This window comes from Cherax quadricarinatus, chromosome 38 (genome assembly GCF_038502225.1).
Source record: "Cherax quadricarinatus isolate ZL_2023a chromosome 38, ASM3850222v1, whole genome shotgun sequence".
Taxonomy (NCBI): domain Eukaryota; kingdom Metazoa; phylum Arthropoda; class Malacostraca; order Decapoda; family Parastacidae; genus Cherax; species Cherax quadricarinatus.
In genome coordinates this window covers 14,627,835-14,649,470 of record NC_091329.1, presented here as the reverse complement: position 1 = coordinate 14,649,470, position 21,636 = coordinate 14,627,835, and the positions used below count along the sequence as shown (strand labels likewise).

The following is a 21,636-nucleotide window of genomic DNA, read 5'->3' as shown; positions in this document are numbered from 1 at the left end:
CCATCATCTCCCCTCCTCCCACCTCATCAATAAATCTTCAATAAAGGTGTCATTTATTCTTCATGTAGTATTTATTCTTCATGTATCATCATTTTCTGTATAGGAAATTGTATATTTCATGTGAAAAAAACAATTTTTTTAATACTTTTGGGTGTCTGTAACGGATTAATTGGATTTCCATTATTTCTTATGGGAAAAATTAATTCGGCTAACAATAAAATTGGTTAAGGACAAGCTCTCTGGAATGGATTAAAATCGTTACCTGAGGGTCCACTGTACAGAGAAAGCCGCTTGTTATGCTGAGCATTTTGGGCAAGTTAGGTCAGTTTTGTCCCTGGTACCCATTTTAAACTGATGGGTGAACAGGAACAGCAGGTGTCTTATGGAAACACATCCCTAATGTTTTTCAGCCGTACCGGAGGAGATTCGAACTCTGGACCTCAGTGTGTGAGCTGAGTGCGCTAGCAATTAACCCTTTGAGGGTCGACAGGCCCTCTCCGAAACTCGTTCTCAGGGTCGGTCAAATTTAAAAAAAAAAAAAATTATTTTTTCTTATGAAAAAATAGAGTTTTTTTTTCTAAACATTATAGGATAAACAAAAAAAATTTACCATCAATACTTACGGAGATATGGATGCATGAAGTTTGCAGAAAATGAGCCGCGTATGGCAACAGCGGCGACTGCCGCTCACCCGGTAAACTTTAGTTTACTTGTATTTGAAGGTTTGTTGTTTTTTTCACTATTTTATTTTTTCACATAACTTATGTGGCCTATGAGACCAAAGTAAGGTGCAATGTACATATATACACTCGTTGTATACAACACAATAAGCACACAAACATAATTATCAATATATTGTTTACAAAACTTGTTTACAAAGACAAACAATACAAAACATTGTTTATTATTATTGTTCTATAATATATATACCAATATACAGTCACTGAACATATTCCTATTAGTTCTGCAGCTTGTGGAACTCTGAAACATGGTGTCATACACAATGGTGTTTTATCTTTCTCCCTCATTCTATCTCTTTCAATCTGTCTCTCTCTTTCTATCTGTCTGTCTATCTCTGTCTCACAGGTACACATAAATACAAGTATACATAGTATAAATTACCTAGGATAACCCAAGAAATCCAGACAAAGTGCTATACTCAGCTTGAAGATGTGAGTAAAAGTGATGACACAGTCTTGTGGCTCTCTGAGACAGAGAGCTAGACGGATAGACAGATAGACAGGGAGCTTGACAGACAGACAAATAGACAGACAGAAATGTTAGTGTACCAGTACCAGTGTACTAGTGTTCCACCCTCCTCCTCCTCTTCTTCCTCCTCTTCTTCCTCTTCCTCATACTCCTACTCTTCCTCTTCCTCCTCCTCCTCTTCTTCCTCCTACTCTTCCTCTTCCCCCTACTCTTCCTCCTACTCTTCCTCTTCCTCCTCCTCCTCTTCTTCTTCCTCTTCCTCCTCTTCCCCCTAATCTTCCTCCTAATATTCCTCTTCCTCCTCCTCCTCTTCCCCCTACTCTTCCTCCTTCTCCTTCTCCTCCATAGTGTAAATTACCAGGAGTCGGCAGCTGTCAAAATGACATATTGTCTCATTACTCACTCCCCCCTCCCGCCTGTCAAAACAATGGGGTCGGATGCTGCTTCCCTTCCTCCATTCTATCTAATTATCTTTCTCCCTCATTCTATCTGTCTTTTTATCTCTGTCTCACAGGTACACATAAATACAAGTATACATAGTATAAATTACCTAGGATAACCCAAGAAACCCAGACAAAGTGCTATACTCTGCTTGAAGATGTGAGTAAAAGTGATGACACAGTCTTGTGGCTCTCTGAGACAGAGAGCTAGACGGATAGACAGGGAGCTTGACAGACAGGCAAATAGACAGACAGAAATGTTAGTATACCAGCAAAAACAAAGGGAGGGAGATGTTTATCTCATCTTTTGGCATCAGCTCTACCCTCATTTACCCTCATCAAACGTCAGCACTTATCAGATGTTATCTCCCCTTATCTTGTTACTGCCATGGGTGAACATTTATTATTACCTATTATTATTATTATGTATTATTATTATTATGTATTATTGTTATCATTACGTATTCTTCTTCTTCCTCCTCCTCCTCCTCTTCTTCCTCCTCCTCCTCCTCCTCTTGCCTCCTCCTCCTCTTGCCTCCTCCTCCATTCTTGGAACAAGTTTGAAGAGCTTGTAGTTCATAATCACTATCACTATCATCACCAATGCTCACATCTGAGTCTGGGATTTTGGAAAATAGGAGTTTCCTCTTTGATTCTGGTACAACTGAACGTGAACAAGATGGCCCAGCACCAGAGGTGGAAGGCTGTGGGTTGTCTGGGTTTTCCTCACTATTACCCATATTATGGTCATTAGTTTCGGTCAAAACCTCACCAGAATCTTGAAACTCATCTTCACTGTCACTTCCATCTGTATTAGAACTGTCACTGGGGAACAAAAGTGTCCCAATTCGCCGAGGAGTGAGGAACTTCTTACCACAGGGCACGTGGAAATTGTGTACTATGATGGCATTCCCACAATGCACCACTGGGTCCCAGATTTTTTTCCTACTGCCCACACCCACCACACAGACCCATTCTCTCACATCTAGGCTTATCAGCCTTTTCCTGTGAGATTTGAGGCCGCTAGAATTTATGCGTACTAGTACGACAAAAAACCCTACGCGTAAGACGTACTAGTACGACCAAAACCTTCAAAGGGTTAAGTAACGGGACACCTAATTGTTGGAGTGAAAACATAGTAATGCAGGTTTCCACCTTACTATTTGTAAATTCACTAAAATGCAGTGTCCCATTTCTATTGGCAAATCCATATGTTGATAAATGAGACATATGCAACATTTGGGTCTCTTTATTCTGGAAATGTTTCACCAGCTAGTAGCTTCTTCAGCCCAAGACAGATCAGTGCTATTCACAAATTGTATTGAAGATTTTTATTACTCAACTGAAGTGTTGATGGCCTGATTGTGCTTTGTATAGCTACCATAGGCCCAGGAATGCATCAATTGCAATAAGTCAGGGTCATCTGTATACAGTACAGAAAAGAATTTAGAAAAACTGGTTATCTTGATATTAGGTATGAAGCTACGAAGTACTATGCATGTACATCATGATTCGGTGGGAATATTGTCTTAGTAGGTATCATAAAATTATAATGTTTATGCCCTTCTGAAAAGACAATTAGGGAGTGATATGCATTTTTGCTTTGAATTATCCTACCTTGAATGGAAATGGCAAATTACAATAACTCACCTTTTCACTACTCCATTCACCATCACCAACTTCACTACGAGCAGCAAAGCGGAAAATATACGTCTCTTGTGGCTTTAGTCCATCCAAAGTGTATGATGAACCTAAGATTTACATTTGTTAAAATAAAATGACAGTAAACATTAATAAATATTCAAAAGCATAATCAGGATTCAAATCTACTGTCTGAAATAATTAGCTCATTGTGTTAGCCACTGGACTGGCAATAGGGGCAAGAAATCTCAGACCTTGAGTTCAAATCCTGACCACTCCACTGAACTGTTACATTCACTCACTACAAATTTTCAGGACATTGATGTGTGACTTAATATATTTATCAAGTATTTTAAACAAATAATTCATACGAAAAAACCACCTGATAAAAATACACTACCTTTCGTCCAATAGCTACTTTTAGAATCATCCCAGGATAAATCCTGGAGCCGGTATTCAACAACATAACCCTGAATTGGGAGTCCACCATCATCCATTGGGTCTATAATACTCCATGTGACTGTGGTTGCTGTTTTCTTCTCTACCTGGATATATCCATTAAAATACTGGTTATTTTTAATCTTAAAAATTAACCATCAAATACAAGCCTTCAAATTAGATATTTGAGTTTAAACAATTCAATATTTGTCTGTTTGAAGCAAAATAAATTAATTATTACCTTGGCATTGGAAATTGGTCCTGGAGCATGTGCTTCTTTCAGTTCTAAACTCATTTTTGCAATTCCCAGACGATTAGTAGCTTCACAGGTGTAATCACCAAAGTAACTGGTAGTGACAGGATTAACTCTGAGAACACCAAGTGGGCTGATGCTTAGAACTTGAAGGTTTTGATCATTTGCACTAATTTCTTCATTACGAAGATACCACTGTACTGGAATGAACAATTAGTCTTTTGATAAAACTGCTGTGTCATACTGTTTCAACACTGTCCATTCTTACCATGGCAGGGTGATGCAAAAGAAGGAAACATTCATCATTATTTACATTTACAATCAGTTTTTTAATAAAACTGTAAATTTATTTGCAAATACAGTGCCTAACTAAAAGCAATATTTTTTTTTTTAACAAGTCAGCTGTCTCCCACCGAAGCAGGGTGACCCAAAAAGAAAGAAAATCCCCGAAAAGAAAATACTTTCATCATCATTCAACACTTTCACCTCACTCATACATAATCACTGTCTTTGCAGAGGCACTCAGATATGACAGTTTAGAATTCCCTCCAAACTGTCAATATCCCAGACCCCTCCTTTAAAGTGTAGGCATTGTACTTCCCAATTCCAGGACTCAAGTCTGGCTAAATCTATAATAACAGGTTTCCCCAAATCCCTTCACTAAATATTACCCTGCTCACACTCCAACAGCTCATCAAGTCCTAAACACCATTCATCTCCATTTACTCCTATCTAACATGCTCTCACATGCTTGCTGGAAGTCCAAGCCCCTCGCAACCTCCTTTACCCCTCCCTCCAACCTTTTCAAGGATGACCCCTACCTCTCCAAGTCATTCTACTTTGATCCATTCTCTCTAAATGACCAAACCACCTCAACAACCCCTCTTCAGCCCTCTGAAGAGGTGTTGTTAAATATTTACACCACACATTGCCCTTAGACAGGACATCTCCACTGCCTCCAGCCACTTCCTCACTGCAGCATTTGCAACCCGAGCTTCACACCCATATAAGAGTGTTGGCACCACTATACTTTCATACATTTCCTTCTTTGCCTCCATAGATAACGTTTTTTTGTCTCCATAGATACCTCAACGCACCACTCGCCTTTTTTCCTTCAACTCTATGGTTAACCTCATCCTTCATAAACCCATCTGCTGACAAGTCAACTCCCAAATATCAGAAAACATTCACTTCTACTCCTCCATGGGGAAGTGGAACAGAATTCTTCCTCCGTAAGCCATGCGTGTTGTAAGAGGCGACTAAAATGCCGGGAGCAAGGGGCTAGTAACCCCTTCTCCTGTATATATTACTAAATTTAAAAAGAGAAACTTTAGTTTTTTCTTTTGGGCCACCCTGCCTCAGTGGGATACGGCTGGTATGTTGAAAGATTCACTTCTACCATACTCCCCCTCTCCAATGTGAAATCCAATTTTTCTTTACCTAAATCATTTGATACCCTCATCACCTTACTCTTAACTATTTTCACTTTCAACTTTCTACCTTTACACACCCTCCCCAACTCGTCTACTAACCTTTGCAATTTTTCTTTAGAATCTCCCATAAGCACAGCACCATCAGCAAAAAGTAAGTGTCAACTCCCATTTTGTACTTGACTCCCCATAATTTAATCCCACTCCTCTCCCCAACACCCTAGCATTTACTTCTTTTACAACTGCATCTATAAATATATTAAACAACGATGGTGACATTACACATCCCTGTCTAAGACCTACTTTTACTGGGAAGTAATCTCCCTCTCTCCTACACACCCTAACCTGAGCCTCACTATCCTCATAAAAACTCTTTACAGCATTTAGTAACTTACTACCTATTCCATACACTTGCAACATCGCTACCCTATCCACTCTATCATATGCCTTTTATAAATTCATAAATGCAATGAAAACTTACCTGCCTTTATCTAAATACTGTTCTCATATATGCTTCAGTGTAATCACTTGATCTACACATCCCCTACCCACTCTAAAGCCTCCTTGCTCATGTGCAATCCTACTTTACACTACAGTTTTTAAACTGCAACATTAGCACCCCTCCTTCATAGTGCAGGCACTGTACTTCCCATCTCCAGGACTCAAGTCCGGCCTGCCGGTTTCCCTGAATCCCTTCATAAATGTTACTTTGCTCACACTCCAACAACACGTCAAGTATTAAAAACCATTTGTCTCCATTCACTCCTATCAAACACGCTCACGCATGCCTGCTGGAAGTCCAAGTCCCTCGCGCACAAAACCTCCTTTACCCCCTCCCTCCAACCTTTCCTAGGCCGACCCCTACCCCGCCTTCCTTCCACTACAGACTGATACACTCTTGAAGTCATTCTGTTTCGCTCCATTCTCTCTACATGTCCGAACCACCTCAACAACCCTTCCTCAGCCCTCTGGACAACAGTTTTGGTAATCCCGCACCTCCTCCTAACTTTGAAACTACAAATTCTCTGCATTATATTCACACCACACATTGTCCTCAGACATGACATCTCCACTGCCTCCAGCCTTCTCCTCACTGCAACATTCATCACCCATGCTTCACACCCATATAAGAGCGTTGGTAAAACTATACTCTCATACATTCCCCTCTTTGCCTCCAAGGACGAAGTTATTTGTCTCCACAGACTCCTAAGTGCACCGCTCACCCTTTTCCCGTCATCAATTCTATGATTCACCTCATCTTTCATAGACCCATCTGCTGACATGTCCACTCCCAAATATCTGAATACATTCACCTCCTCCATACTCTCTCCCTCCAATCTGATATCCAATCTTTCATCACCTAATCTTTTTGTTATCCTCATAACCTTACTCTTTCCTGTATTCACTTTTAATTTTCTTCTTTTGCATACCCTACCAAATTCATCCACCAACCTCTGCAACTTCTCTTCAGAATCTCCCAAGAGCACAGTGTCATCAGCAAAGAGCAACTGTGACAACTCCCACTTTGTGTGTGATTCTTTATATGTGATTCTTACCTGGTATACTCAGTACTAAACTTATTCCCCTATAATTTTTACTATCTCTTTCGTGCCCCTTCCCTTTATATAAAGGAACTATACATGCTCTCTGCCAATCCCTAGGTACCCTCCCCTCTTTCATGCATTTATTAAACAAAAATACCAACCACTCCAACACAATATCCCCCCTCCTGCTTTCCACATTTCTGTCATGGTCCCGTCAGTTCCTGCTGCTTTACCCCCTTTCATTCTACATAATGCCTCATGCACCTTCCCCACACTCACATCTTGCTCTTCCTAACTAGTCATAAGTTTGCCTATGATACTCCAATATAGACACTTTGTATTGTGCCAAAACAAAAGCATTCACATTGCTAAACTCACAAATTATGATGTAGTCACTTAGCCTTAATACCATAATCTGTAAGGATTTAATGTTAAGAATTAATCTAAGTCTGCTCAAAATGCCTAGCCATGTTGGTTGCCCAAAGTCCTCTTAATTTGGTTTTCAAAACTTTCCAAAACTTTAAAACCAAAAAACCCACATTTTTAATAAGAAAAATAAATTAATTAGATTGTTTTCTTACCTAAAAATTTCACTTCCCAGTCGAAAATTTAACCCCCTTTTTGTCAGGGCTTTAAATTTTCCTCAAAATATTTTTCCCCTTTACCCCAAACTCCCCATTTTTACTAATTTCTCTTTTTTAACGACAACCCATTTTTTCTGGCTTTCAAAATTTGTTTATTTTAAAAATTTTTTTTTTTTCAGAAAATTTCTTAAGTTTTTCCCCATTCTTTCACTTTTTTCACTCTTTTTTCCTCCCCTGCCTCCCCTTCTTCCTTTGCTTTTAAAACCTTTTGAAAAACCTCCTTTCCTTTTTTTTTTTTGCCCACTTAACTTTTCCCAAATTTTTTTCCCTTTCCTCAACCCTCTAAACCAAACCCCCAAACAATTTTAATGCTGCATTTTAAACTTCCCAATCCTCCCTATATGTTTTTCCCCCAAATTTTTCTTAGTTTTTGTACATTCTAAAAAAACCCCTTTTTTTTTGGCTTTTTTTGGGAAGACAAAAGTACCCCTAAAAAAAAATTATAAAATGTTTTTGTGACAATTAATGTAAATAATTTCCATGCTCTAGTGGGTTAAAATTAAAATTTTAAAAATGGGGATGTCGACGGGAATAAGTAAAATTATCACAGTGGACTTATTCTGTATAATTTTATAAAAAGTTTTAAAAATTAAATTCAGGATTTTTTTTTTTTTTAAATACAGTGGCCCCCATGCTAAAGAACCCCGTGAAAGAGGGCTGGCTGTTATCGAAATGTTGGTATTGAATGAATTTTTAAAAAATGGGAAAAAAAATTTGTGAAAGGCTAAAATAAAAAAAAATTTTTTTCCCAAAAAAATTTAAAATTTTACAAAAACTAAAAAAATTTTCAATTCATGACATTTTTATTGAAGATCTGGTTTTGACTGATGGGATGGGAGGGGAGAGAAAGTTTAGTGTTTAAAAGGGGAACCCCTTCCTTTAAAGACTTGGGGACAAGCCCTTTTCTGGGGTTATTTCCCCTTCTTCAATCCCCCTAGGCCCAAACTTCAAGTCATGGATTTTTTAAACCCCCAACAAAATTTTCCATAGTGGCCTGCCTCTAGCCCTTTTAAAGTTTGCCCAAAAGTTTTCCCCTTTCTTTCATTTTTAAAATCCTGTTTTGGGCTTCCCAATCCCTGTGTTTGGGATTTCATCAAATTTTTATTCAAGCCTTTTTGCAAAATTTTCCTTAATCTTTAGTGGCAATTCCTTAAATTTTTCTCTCTCCCCCCTTTTGAACCAGTTTCCCCAGGTCCCCCCTCTTGCTCTTGAGTTGATCTATAAAGGCTCACCCCGGTGGTTGGTTTTGGTTCCTCCCCCACCCTCTTCCATTCACCCCCCAAAACCCCCAACCCCCAAGGGTTTTCCCCAAATCCCCCAATTGATTCCTAAACCTTATACTCCTCTGGGGTTTGGGCCCCCAAACCAAAAACCCCTTTTTTCCCCTTCCTTTTTCTTAAGCGAGTTAAAGGTTTCCCTCTTTTTCCCCCCCTCCCAACCCTTTTACCTTAAGGTTTACACTTGGGGATTTTAAAGTGTAAACCCAAACTTTTTTAAAGGGGTAAAACCCGGGTTCTTGGTCCCAAACACTTTTAAAACCCAGGTTTTTTTGTGTACAGTTTCTTGAATTTGGGGAAATGACCAAAAGGCCCAGGGGTCGGGAGGGGGTGGTATTAGGAGGAAAAATTTCCCAAAATAAAACTTGTCCCCCTAAATTGGCTCTCCCACGTCTGTGGGATGCCCAAAGGGCATTGTCTAACACCAGGAGGCATAAATTCCCCAATTTTTTTTCCCAGTTATTAATTTTTGTTAGAAAAAATCCCCCGGGTTAACCAGTTATAGAAAAAGTCCCTAGTGACCCATGCCTTACTGTTTGATCTCCACAGCACACACAAATTATCCTTGAGGACATTCTTTTGCCTGAACGCTCTGGGAGTTTCAGAGTGATACACTAATAAAGGCTTAAATAACAAAAAGGCACAATACCGTGACTGGAACGATACACAAATAACCCGCACATAAAAGACAGAAGCTTACGACGACGTTTCGTCGTAATGGTCCAAGTCGGACCGAAACGTCGTCGTAAGCTTCTGTCTTTTATGTGCGGGTTATTTGTATAAAGGCTTAACTTTGCAATCACCACTAGCATTGGCACACATCAACAAAGTAAGCCTGTCTTTCATAGGCTTATGTCCTGGGAGTGCCTTTTCCTCCTGAGTAATGTAGGTCCTGCTTGGCATTTTCTTCCAGAACAGGCCTGTTTCATCACAATTAAACACTTGTTCAGGTTTCAGTCCTTCAGTTTCTATGTACTCCTTGAATTCCTGCACATATTTTTCAGCCGCTTTGTGGTCCGAACTGGCAGCCTCACCATGCCGTATCACACTATGTATGCCACTACGCTTCTTAAATCTCTCAAACCAACCTTTGCTGGCCTTAAATTCACTCACATCATCACTAGTTGCAGGCCTTTTTTTAATTAAATCCTCATGCAACTTCCTAGCCTTTTCACATATGATCGCTTGAGAGACGCTATCTCCTGCTAGCTGTTTTTCATTTATCCACACCAATAAGAGTCTCTCAACATCTTCCATCACTTGCGATCTTTGTTTCGAAAACACAGTTAAACCTTTGGCAAGAACAGCTTCCTTGATTGCCGTTTTCTTGGCCACAATAGAAGAGATGGTTGATTTGGGTTTCTTGTACAACCTGACCAGGTCGGTGATACGCACTCCACTTTCATACTTATCAATGATCTCTTTCTTCATTTCTATAGGAATTCTAACCCTTATTGCTGTAGGGTTGGAACTAGAAGCTTTCTTGGGGCCCATGGTCACTTATTTTCCAGAAACAGCACCGAAAACACTGTAATAATACGAAATATTCCGATTGTATGCTTGAATGTTACCGCGGAGGCTGGCTGGTAAACAATGCCACCGGCGGAACATATGAGGCTGGCTCAGGCCGCACATTGGACGCGTCTCGGACGAAGGGCGCTGAGCGGGTTTTTGGGCGGTATGCGGGGCAAAATTTTAGCGATCAAAGCGTCCGCTATGCGGATTGTCCATTATGCAAGGCGTCCGTTATGCGGGGGTCCACTGTACTGGGAAACAGGTTTTGTGTCCTTTGATTTCAATAAAGTGCTAATCTGGGTCATAACCATAAAATATCAGAGATGATTATTCTCAGTGATATACCTATGTGACCTGTTACATTCCTCCAAGAATAGTTTTACCTCAGGGTTAACCCCCTTTTTCACTGTCGGTGCCATAATATTAAGGCTTGCAAGCCAGATAAATAAGTAGTAGAGATGATGATAGCGTCATATTGAAGCATAATAAACTCGCCTCCCTCTTGCCTCCTACCTGTCTTCCATACACCAACAAGAATCAATAAAGGTTAAGTGATGTTAAATGTTCATTTATACATTTTATTAGTACTTCATATTTATTTGTCATTGTTTTCTGTATGTATATCTATATTTAATCTTTAAAAAAAAATCTTTTTGTTAATACTGTTGGGTGTCTGAAACGGATTAACTGATTTCCATTATTTCTTATGGGGGAAATTAATTCGGCTAACAAGATCGGTTAAAGGCAAGCTCTCTGAAACGGATTAATGCCATTACCCGAGGGTCCACTGTACAGTGGAACCTCTACTTACGAGTGCATGCACATGCGAGTTTTTCCAGATATGAGCAGTCACTTGGTTGATTTTTTGCTTCAAGACGAGAGCAAAATTTCAAGATGCGAGCGAGCGTCAAGGGAGGTTCCTTGACGCTGGTGAGGGGTTCTTGCTCCTGATCTAGGGAATTTGATCTCATTTGTTTGTTGGACTATCTTATTGAAACTTGGGCAATGTATGATGGAAAGATGCTTCTTAATGTTCACTAAAATTGAAAGAAATCGGACCATAAATAACTGAGTTCCCTTCTCAGCCATTAGCCGCCCCTTAGCGGTATATTTTTGTATTGTTTTTATGGTTGTATTCTCATTTTTTTTGGTCTCATTTGATAGAATGGAAGATATATTACAGAAAGATATGATTTTGATTGATTTCATGATGATAAGTACGTTGAAATTGAGCTCAAAGTAGCAGAAACGTTAGATTTTTGTCGATGTTCAAAAGGAAACAATACCTGTCTGAGTAGCCATTCCAAACACGCAATCATGAATGGGTTAACATTATTTATACAATTATTACAATAATGCAGTAGTCTGCATAACAGTAAATCTTCTATTGTTTGTGTGAATTAAAATTACAAATGGTAAGCAAGAGTATTATAATAATAATAATAATAATAATAATAATAATAATAATAATAATAATAATAATAATAAATAATTCTAGGTAGTAGGTTGGTAGACAGCAACCACCCAGGGAGGTACTACCGTCCTGCCAAGTGAGTGTAAAACGAAAGCCTGTAATTGTTTTACATGATGGTAGGATTGCTGGTGTCCTTTTTTCTGTCTCAAACATGCAAGATTTCAGGTACATCTTGCTACTTACACTTAGGTCACACTACACATACATGTACAAGCATATATATATACACACACCTCTGGGTTTTCTTCTATTTTCTTTCTAGTTCTTATTCTTGTTTATTTCCTCTCATCTCCATGGGGAAGTGGAACAGAATTCTTCCTCCGTAAGCCATGGGTGTTGAAAGAGGCGACTAAAATGCTGGTTGCAAGGGGCTAGTAACCCCTTCTCCCATATAAATTACTAAATTTAAAAAGAGAAACTTTCGTTTTTCTTTTTGGGCCACCCTGCCTTGGTGGGATACGGCCGGTTTGTTGAAAAAAAATAATAATAATAATAATACATAAAATACTGTAATTATATAATAATAATACATGTAATATAATATAAATCATTATAATAATACATACATACTAATGATAATAAATAATACTATATATAAATGAGTTTGAGTACACCACCACCAGTGACAGAAAAAAAGAACAAAATGAAATGAACTCCTGACAGCATACGCCGCTGTGCCCAGCATCTCTTCTCCCTCCTCAACCTTCTCCAAGGTAAATGCTGTATTATTATTATTATTACTTATTATTATTATTATTGTTTTCCTTATGAAACTACATAGTGATCTAATAGACATATTTCATTCATTCTAGCGTATACACGTATATCATGTTTCTATGTTATTAATATTGTTTATTATGTCATATCAGATGAACTGTGATAGGTATAGAGCCATAGATTTGATATTAGGGAAATATTCAAGTATTTTGTCATGCCTGGAATTCCACTGGGATGGATTAATTCCATTTCAATTACTTTAAATGAGGAAAAGTGACAACACAAACAAGCATATCCATATGTGAGCAAGGTCACAGAATGGATTAAACTCGTAAGTAGAGGTTACACTGTATACAGAGAAATAGGTGTGAATATTTTGTACCTTTAGAAGGTTCAAATCTTTGAATAGTATGTGTACTGTCTGAAGTAAAATAGTGAGATTAATCTAATGACATGTTTTTTATTGGATTATGAATGGTTTTAGATGATTTGATGTCAATAGGTGAGGTATGGGTAGATTAAGAAGTAGAACAGAGAAAATAGTGTTAGTTGTGGTACTGTACAGTTATGCATTCTAGAAAGAATGCCCATTGTTTTGGAAATGTAATTAGATATGTTCTGGATGTTTTTTAAATTCACAGTAACATGTAAATGCTATCCTATAAAACACATTTCTGTATTTAATTTTAGTTTTGTGTCTTACTTGTTGCATTGGGAATAGAAGTTGCAAGGCAGGTTAGGTTGACAGGTTGTTGCTTCCAAGACCATAACTCTTTGTATAGCTGTTCTTCAAACGATGGTTTAAATTCAACTGTGATATGTCCCCAAACTTGTGTGTCTCCTCCTTCTGAACTTGCTGTGCAAGTGTAGAGGCCATCATCAGAACGTATTACTCCTCGGATCTTCAGGCTAAGAGAAAATGTTTTTTAATTAAATTAAAAAAAAAATCCTAAAGCACTGCACATTTAAGATACAAATCCATAATTTTAATATGCAGGTTTCTGCACAATGCTATGTAAACTTATCCACCAGGGATAAGTTCCAAGTACCTGCCGCAGATACTGACACTGCGAATAGTAGCGAACCCTATACAGGCACCATCTGACTTGCGACCAAGCTTGGTTCCGACCAACCAGTCGTAAGTCAAAATGGACGGAAGTCAAACCTTACTACTGAATATCAACATCATATTTTTGTAATGATTTTATTTTATTGTTTTATTTTGGTATTTCATTTTTTACTTTACTTTTTGTGCTGTTAGTACTGTAAGGTTTAGGATAAACACACTGTACAACACAAACAGTTGTTTATTTCCCAGAAATTTGGCATACAAAACATGGTCGTAAGTCGAGTAGTCATATGTTGAGCAGGTTGTAAGTCGGATGGTAGGTGTATATACACGTATACAGATGTCATTTTCATTTACATACATACCTATTATAGTTTAATTGATAAATTATGCACAGTAAATGGAGAATTATAATTTTTTCACTGAAGATGTACTTCATGGCCTCTCTTAGGCTTTAAAAAACTTCCACCGTCACTACTTTTGCACTTTGAGGCATTATTAAGCAAAATTAAGGGTTATTTTCTGGCTACAGCAAACCATGGATGACTGAAACTGTAGATAAAGTACAAGTAGATATGGGGGGGTCCTACTGTACTTCAAATATATTTCATAATTTTTACATTAGAGCTTCATTATAGCATAATTATGATTTCCCAGAATATTATTTGATTGCATTACTGGAGGGCCCTGCTTGTACAGCAGGTTAGGTTCCAGGCTACTGCTAAAGCAAAAATCACTGTACAGTGAAACATAGCCTTTTTTCATTTTCAAATGCATATAGAAGCCTGATAACATTTTTACACTGTCATATCATACATTATAATTAAGTGAGCAATAGAACCAGACCTAAAAAAAATGTATATACAGTACACACATTACTTACCTTAAAATATTTTCATCCTTAGCTTTGAAGAATGGGTATAATTTAAAACCACTGCATTAGCAAAACACTGTAAAGTGGGGCCCTCCTGTACTCTGAATTAAATAAACTGGCAAAATCCTGGATCTTAGCATGAACAAGGTTTTAATAAACTGTATGAAATGTCCCAACTAGCCTACCTCAACATAAAATCATAATATTTAATTATGACTTAGCACTGTATTATTAATATTATAGCTTTAGCAAGTACAGTAGAGTACAGTATTTTATTCTGTATTTTTCTTTGAAAATCGGCCAGTCATATAATTTTAAGAAATAAACTCTAAAACATATACTTTTATAAATTATTGTCCACAAATTCTTCTATGGGACATACAGTACAGTGGACCCCCGGTATTCGATATTAATCTGTTCCTGAGAGCTCATCGAATACCGATAATATCGAAAACCGAATCAATTTTCCTCATAAGAAATAATGGAAATCAAATTAATCCGTGCAAGACACCCAAAAGTATGAAAAAAAAAATTTTACTACATGAAATATTAAGTTTAATGCAATAGAATAATTACAATAACAATAAAATAATTGACACTTACCTTTAATGAAGATCTGGTGATGATTGATGGGATGGGAGGAGGGGAGAGTGTGGATGGTGTTAGTGTTTAGAAGGGGAATCCCCTTCCATTAGGACTTGAGGTAGCAAGTCCTTTTCCGGGGTTACTTCCCTTCTTCTTTTAATGCCACTAGGACCAGCTTGAGAGTCACTGGACCTCTGACGCACAACAAATCTGTCCATAGAGCTCTGTACCTCCCGTTCCTTTACGATTTGTCTAAAATGGGCCACAACATTGTCATTGTAATAGTCACCAGCACGGCTTGCAATAGCTGTGTTAGGGTGATTTTCATCCATAAAGGTTTGCACTTCAACCCACTGTGCACACATTTCCTTAATTTTTGAAGTAGGCACAACGGATTCCACAACTGGCATAGGCTTCTCAGGGTTAGCCCCAAACCCTTCAAAATCTTTCTTAATTTCCATACTAATTCTCACCCTTTTTACCACAGGGTTGGCACTAGAAGCTCTCTTGGGGCCCATGGTGACTTATTTTGCAGAAACAAGCACCAAACACAGTGATAATATGGATAATATGGAATGTACCGAATGTATCCTTATATGCGCGCACACTGGCAGGCTTGTAAACACTGGCACACACGGGGCAGTTCAGGCCACACGTGGACAGGTCTCGTATGAATCGTATCGAATACCGGGTTTTCAATCGAATACCGAGGAAAATTTTTTGTGATATAATGTATTGAATACCAGATTTATCAAATACCGGGGGCCCACTGTACTGTCAGTGTTACTTACAAACTTAAATGCAGAGCCTTCAACTGAATAATATAAGTCAAAAGTATTGTCTGTCATATGTTTAAGATAGTTATTTTTTTTTTCTAGTCATATCTCGTACAGCATTATCTTTTCAAAACTTCGTTCATAGGTGGTAGAAGGTTTGGCTCGCAGTCTAAAGAACCGAATTCGATTGTGGGTGATGCATAATGTATGGGCATGTCTCCTAACACCTGATGCCCATGTTCACCTTAAGAGTAAATAGATACCTAGGCACTATCAACTATTATGAGTTCCATCCCAAGAGATGGCCAAAACAAGCCTTTTTCTCTGGGTTATCCTGGATTATTAACTCTGGGGTTAGTACTCGGAATGAAGCCAATGTTTTTTTCTTCATACAAGATTTTTCTTTTAAAACATACTGATTGTATAATTTTGTGTACCAAGACATTGCAGAATTTTTATGGAAAGTGTGCACTCAGGAATGTTCAGTTTTCTACTAATAGTTACACAATACATTCTTAGTATGTATTACAGTTGTTAATATAATAATGTATTATTTATTAATACAGACAGTACTGTATGCACCCAAGTATAGATTAAGAATTTAGGCCCAATTAGGTCAATTTGTTCATGGGTAATATTACTGAGGGGTTAAAATCTATAAACCATCCATTTTTGGGTTAAAGAACTGAATGACCTCCTTGGCATTTATACTTATAAATGTTAATAGCTTATAAAATACAGATTTACACTACTTTGACACACTCTGTCTTTCATTGATAAATCGCCAGGGTAAGAAATTAGCTATTTCTATGTAAAGTGGAACCTCGGCTTACGAACGCCCCACCATGCAAATTTTCCAGGAGACGAACCGTCGTCCAGTCGATTTTTTGCTTCTGGATACAAACAAAATTTCAGGATGTGAACTTCCCCCTCAAGGGAGGTTCCTCAAATAAATAAATAAAATATTTATATCTTTGTAAAGGTTACAAAGTGTGTTTACATATCATAATATGATTGAAGCAAAGAAAGCCTTTATCATGCTGAGGCATTTTGGGCAGACTTAACCTAATACTAATAGACTACTTAAGTCTAGACAGGTGAAAAGTGTGCTAGTAGTGGTTACCAATGTTTTGCTGATGGTGGCATCAACTACTGGCAGCCTTTTGAAGTTTCTCCTGTTATTATTATATTGTATTATTATTGTTGTTATAATAATAATAATTATTATTATTAGTAGTAGTAGTAGTACGTACATAGTGAGGGGCTCTTGATCTAGGTCATTAAATTAATATTAATGATCATAATTATTATAATCCTAGGTAGTAGGTTGGTAGACAGCAACCGCCCAGGGAGGTACTACCGCCCTGTCAAGTAAGTGCAAAACAGAAACCTGTACGTAATTGTTTTACATAATGGTAGGATTGCTGATGTCTCTTTTCTGTCTCATAAACATGCAAGATTTCAGGTACGTCTTGCTATTTCTTACACTTGGGTCACACTACACATACATACATACATGTACACACATATATTTACACACACCCCTCTAGGTTTTCTTCTATTTTCTTTCTAGTTCTTGTTCTTGTTTATTTCCTCTTATCTCCATGGGGAAGTAGAACAGAATTCTTCCTCTGTAAGCCATGCGTGTCGTAAGAGGCGACTAAAATGCCGGGAGCAAGGGGCTAGTAACCCTTTCTCCTGTACAAATTACTAAATTTAAAAAGAAAAACTTTATTTTTCTTTTTGGGCCACCCTGCCTTGGTGGGATACGGCCAGTTTGTTGAGAAAAAACAAAATTATTATAATACGTATGTACTAATAATTATGATAATACATAATAATAATTACGTATAATAAATAATAACAATAATAATATGTACGTACTGCATATAATTTAGTTTGACAACAACACCACCACCAGATAGCAGTGTCAATCAAAATAATGTTCACTAATGCACATTTACATTGGTGAATTCCTCGCGGTGCAAGGAATTCTTGTGATTTCCTTTTGTTTCGTGCAGTTAATTAGCCTGATTTCTTCCTTCTAACTATGGATCCTAAGAAAGCAAGTGCAGAGGACAGTGCCGAGAAGAAAAAGAGGATGATTTGCATGGGATTAAAGCAAGAAATCATTGATAAGCACAGGCTTGGTACATAGTGTAGCAAGAAAAACAAAAATTATACATAGCAACCACTCTCGTGACCACAATCCTCCTCCCTCCGCCATCCATGTAATGACATATTTTATCCATTCTACAGTATATATCAGGTTTCTATGTTATTTATATTGTTTATTATGTCATATTAGACGAATTATGACAGATAAATAAGCCATAGAGTTGATATTAGGGTTATTTTGTCATGCCTCCTGAGAGTAGGAATTCAGCTGAAACGAATAAATTGACCCAGCATATGAACAAATCAAGATACAAACAAGTCCATGGAACGGATTAAATTCGTAAGCCGAGGTTCCACTGTATTTACAAAATTAAATGCGAGTTTAAACAAAGTGAAAAAAATAAGTACCCAGCCTTTTCTGATGCTGATGAATAAAACAGATGAATGGAGATAAACTTTTTGTTCTAAAATACTAGAGATTTGCAATTAAATAACTGTCATAAATCACTAATATGTGCAGAACTTGTAAGTATTTTTCCATTAAATTAATAGTGCATACAAAAAATTGCATTGAAAAAAATTCATATTTCAGCTTTATATAATTCTTGTCAAGTAAATATAAATAAATAAATAAATGTACATTATTAGCAGATTAAGAATAAGTTTCCTGTATCTGATATAATTCAGTTACTGTACTTCCACCATCATTTTAATGTAGAACAATACAGTACACTTGCTGCACTCATATCCATCACACATACCAAGTGCCAAGACTCAAATAAAGTACTGTATTACAGTACCTCTAAATTCCTATTTTCTCATTTTTTCATATGTGCAAAATCATTTAATAATTTTAAAATTAACTTAATATACATTAAGTGCTGAGCAAAAACAAAGACCTCTGCACACAATATCTACAACACTTAACCCTTTCAGGGTTGGTGCCATACTAGTATGGCTTGCACACCAGGGTTGGTGCCATACTAGTATGGCTTGCACACCAGGGTTGGTGCCATACTAGTATGCCTAAATTCTAGCACCTTCAAATCTAGCATGAGAAAGCTGGTAGGCCTACATATGAAAGAATGGGTCTATGTGGTCAGTGTGCGCAGTATAAAAAAAAAAATCCTGCAGCACACAGTGCATAGTGAGAAAAAAAAAACTCCGACCGTGTTTTCGGTTTAAAACGGCGACTTTGAAGTGTGTTTTCGTATGCTATTTATGGTTGTATTCCAGTTTTCCTGGTCTCATTTTAAAGAATGGAAGACATATTACAGAAATTGAGATGATTTTTATTGGTTTCACAATGAAAAGTACCTTGAAATTGAGCTCAAAGTAGCAGAAATGTTCAATTTTTGCCAAAGTTCAAAAGTAAATAAATCAAGCCACGTGTCCAGTACACGTCAACTGGTGAGTCTAATATTCTTTCACAAGTGCACTGATATTATTTATACCATTTCTACACCATTTCTATACTAATGCAGTAGTCTGCATAACAGTAAATCTTCTATTTTTTGTGAGAATAAAAATTCAAAGTGGAAAGCAAAAGAAATGTAACAAAGGCCTGGAGATGTGACTAATGAACAGAGGAACTGTTATTTTAGTGCCAGGAATGTCTGTCTTGTTTATTCTGGACCCTACTTGGAAAGTGGCATCTTTTGAAATTTGTGTGAAATTGGCAGAATTGCCAATTTCGGACCACTTTACTGGATAGTTGAAATTGGTAAATGGGTGGTTTCTTGTACTCACTCGATAGAAAAAATGGAGTTCTAGCGAAATAGTTACGATTTTTGTCATTATATTAATTGTAAAATATTAGTCAGACTGCAATATGAGAAAATCCATGATTGATATGTTACATGCCTCGAGATAGAAATTAGCTGAAGCAATAAATTTCCATCATATAACAATAAGATCAAACATGTCCATGAGGAAAAGAGTTCTCTATATTTACAAATGATGTTTTTGAAAATAATGCTTCTGACGCCTGATGAAAACGTTGATGGAGAGGCCTTTGTCAACCTAGAGATTTGAATTAATAATGTCATAATCCTAAATAAATTCTCTCTTTTCCAATTAAGTCTACAAAAATTCTTGCTTTAGCTTTTTAATTCTTTCACTAAATACAAATAAATAAATAAAGTCACATTATTAGCAGGAAGAATAAGGTTTCATGTATCGATTAATTCGTTCTGTCTTCACATCTTTAATGTGACAATACGACCTTGACCAATCCATACAATGCAGTGAAGACAAAAAAGATGTTCAGACTGAAAATTCTATTTCTCACTTTGCAAAATCTTTAATAATGTGACATGCTAATAGCATTAAAATGTGCTAGGAAAAAAAAAGACTCTGGACTACTAATTCTCACTAACAGAACACAGAGGTGTGTCCATACAGTAGTAAGAGTGAGGCCTACTGGTTGAAGCTTGTCCACAGGAGTTGCTCCATCTAGTATCCTCATCCTTATTCAAATCAGCATGAAAAGCTGGTAGCCACAGAAGAATGGTTCCTTTGCAGATGACACGATATCCTGCAACACAGTGCATTGCAAGAACAAACTCCGACATCGGTTTTCAGTAGCTGCGATGAATTGTTCATACGATGATGTAAATTTCATTCTCAGAATGGAAGACATATAGAAATTAAATCTTATTAGGTTTCACAATGAAAAGTACTTACACTGGATATAAGTACAGTGTATAGTAAAGTAGACCCTCGGTTATCGTAATTAATCCGTTCCAGAGAGTGTGATTAAAGCCGAATTTGACGACTTCCGAATTCATTTTCTTCATAAGAAATAATGTAAATCCAATTAATCTGTTCCAGACATCCAAAAGTTTAAAAAAAAAAAATATTCTTTTTACATGAAATATACATTTACCTACACAGAAAACAATGAGACATGAAGAATGAAACAATAATAAAATGACACTAACCTTTATTGAAGACTCTTCTTAGTGTATTGAAGACAGGAGGGGGGGGGGGAGAGGATGGAGAAATTACTGTTTGGAAAGGAAATCCCCTTCCATAAAGACTTCAGGTACCAAGCCCTCTTCCGGGGTTACTTCACTTCTTTGTTTTTTAATGCCACTAGGACTAGCTTGAGAGTCGCTGGACCCCTGTCGCTCAAAGAAGTGTTCCAGAGAGGTCTATTTCTAGTGTATGTTAGGAATTGTGGCGGTGGCAGGGGGTGTGTGTTGGGAGACAGAACAAGATAGTCCTTCCATATGACACTAACATCAACTCTATGGCTTATTTATCTAGCACAATTCATCTATCTTTCTTTCAAGACACCGGCTGTATCCCACCGAAGCGGGGTGGCCCAAAATGAAAAACGAAAGTTTCTCCTTATACATTTAGTAATATATACAGGAGAAGAGGTTACTAGCCCCTTGCTCCCGGCATTTTAGTCGCCTCTTACAACACGCATGGCTTACGGAGGAAGAATTCCGTTCCACTTCCCCATGGAGATAAGAGGAAATAAACAAGAAAGAAAATAGAAAAAAACCCAGAGGGCTGTGTATATATATGCTTGTACATGTACGTGTAGTGTGACCTAAGTGTAAGTAGAAGTAGCAAGACGTACCTGAAATCTTGCATGTTCATGAGACAGAAAAAAGGACACC

The 21,636-nt window shown here is 37.4% G+C and overlaps 1 protein-coding gene across 1 annotated transcript in view; it reads right to left on the bottom strand.

Annotated features, from left to right (window-relative positions):
- LOC128693014 (fasciclin-2) overlaps positions 1-21,636 on the bottom strand; it is a 363,867-nt gene that overhangs the window by 76,341 nt on the left and 265,890 nt on the right. The window contains exons 7-10 of the mRNA XM_070091951.1: positions 13,286-13,491; positions 3,970-4,181; positions 3,691-3,835; positions 3,300-3,400 (exon numbers count right to left, since the gene is read on the bottom strand). Of these exons, the coding sequence (XP_069948052.1) occupies positions 3,300-3,400; positions 3,691-3,835; positions 3,970-4,181; positions 13,286-13,491 (664 nt within the window). The remainder of the gene's footprint in view (positions 1-3,299; positions 3,401-3,690; positions 3,836-3,969; positions 4,182-13,285; positions 13,492-21,636) is intronic.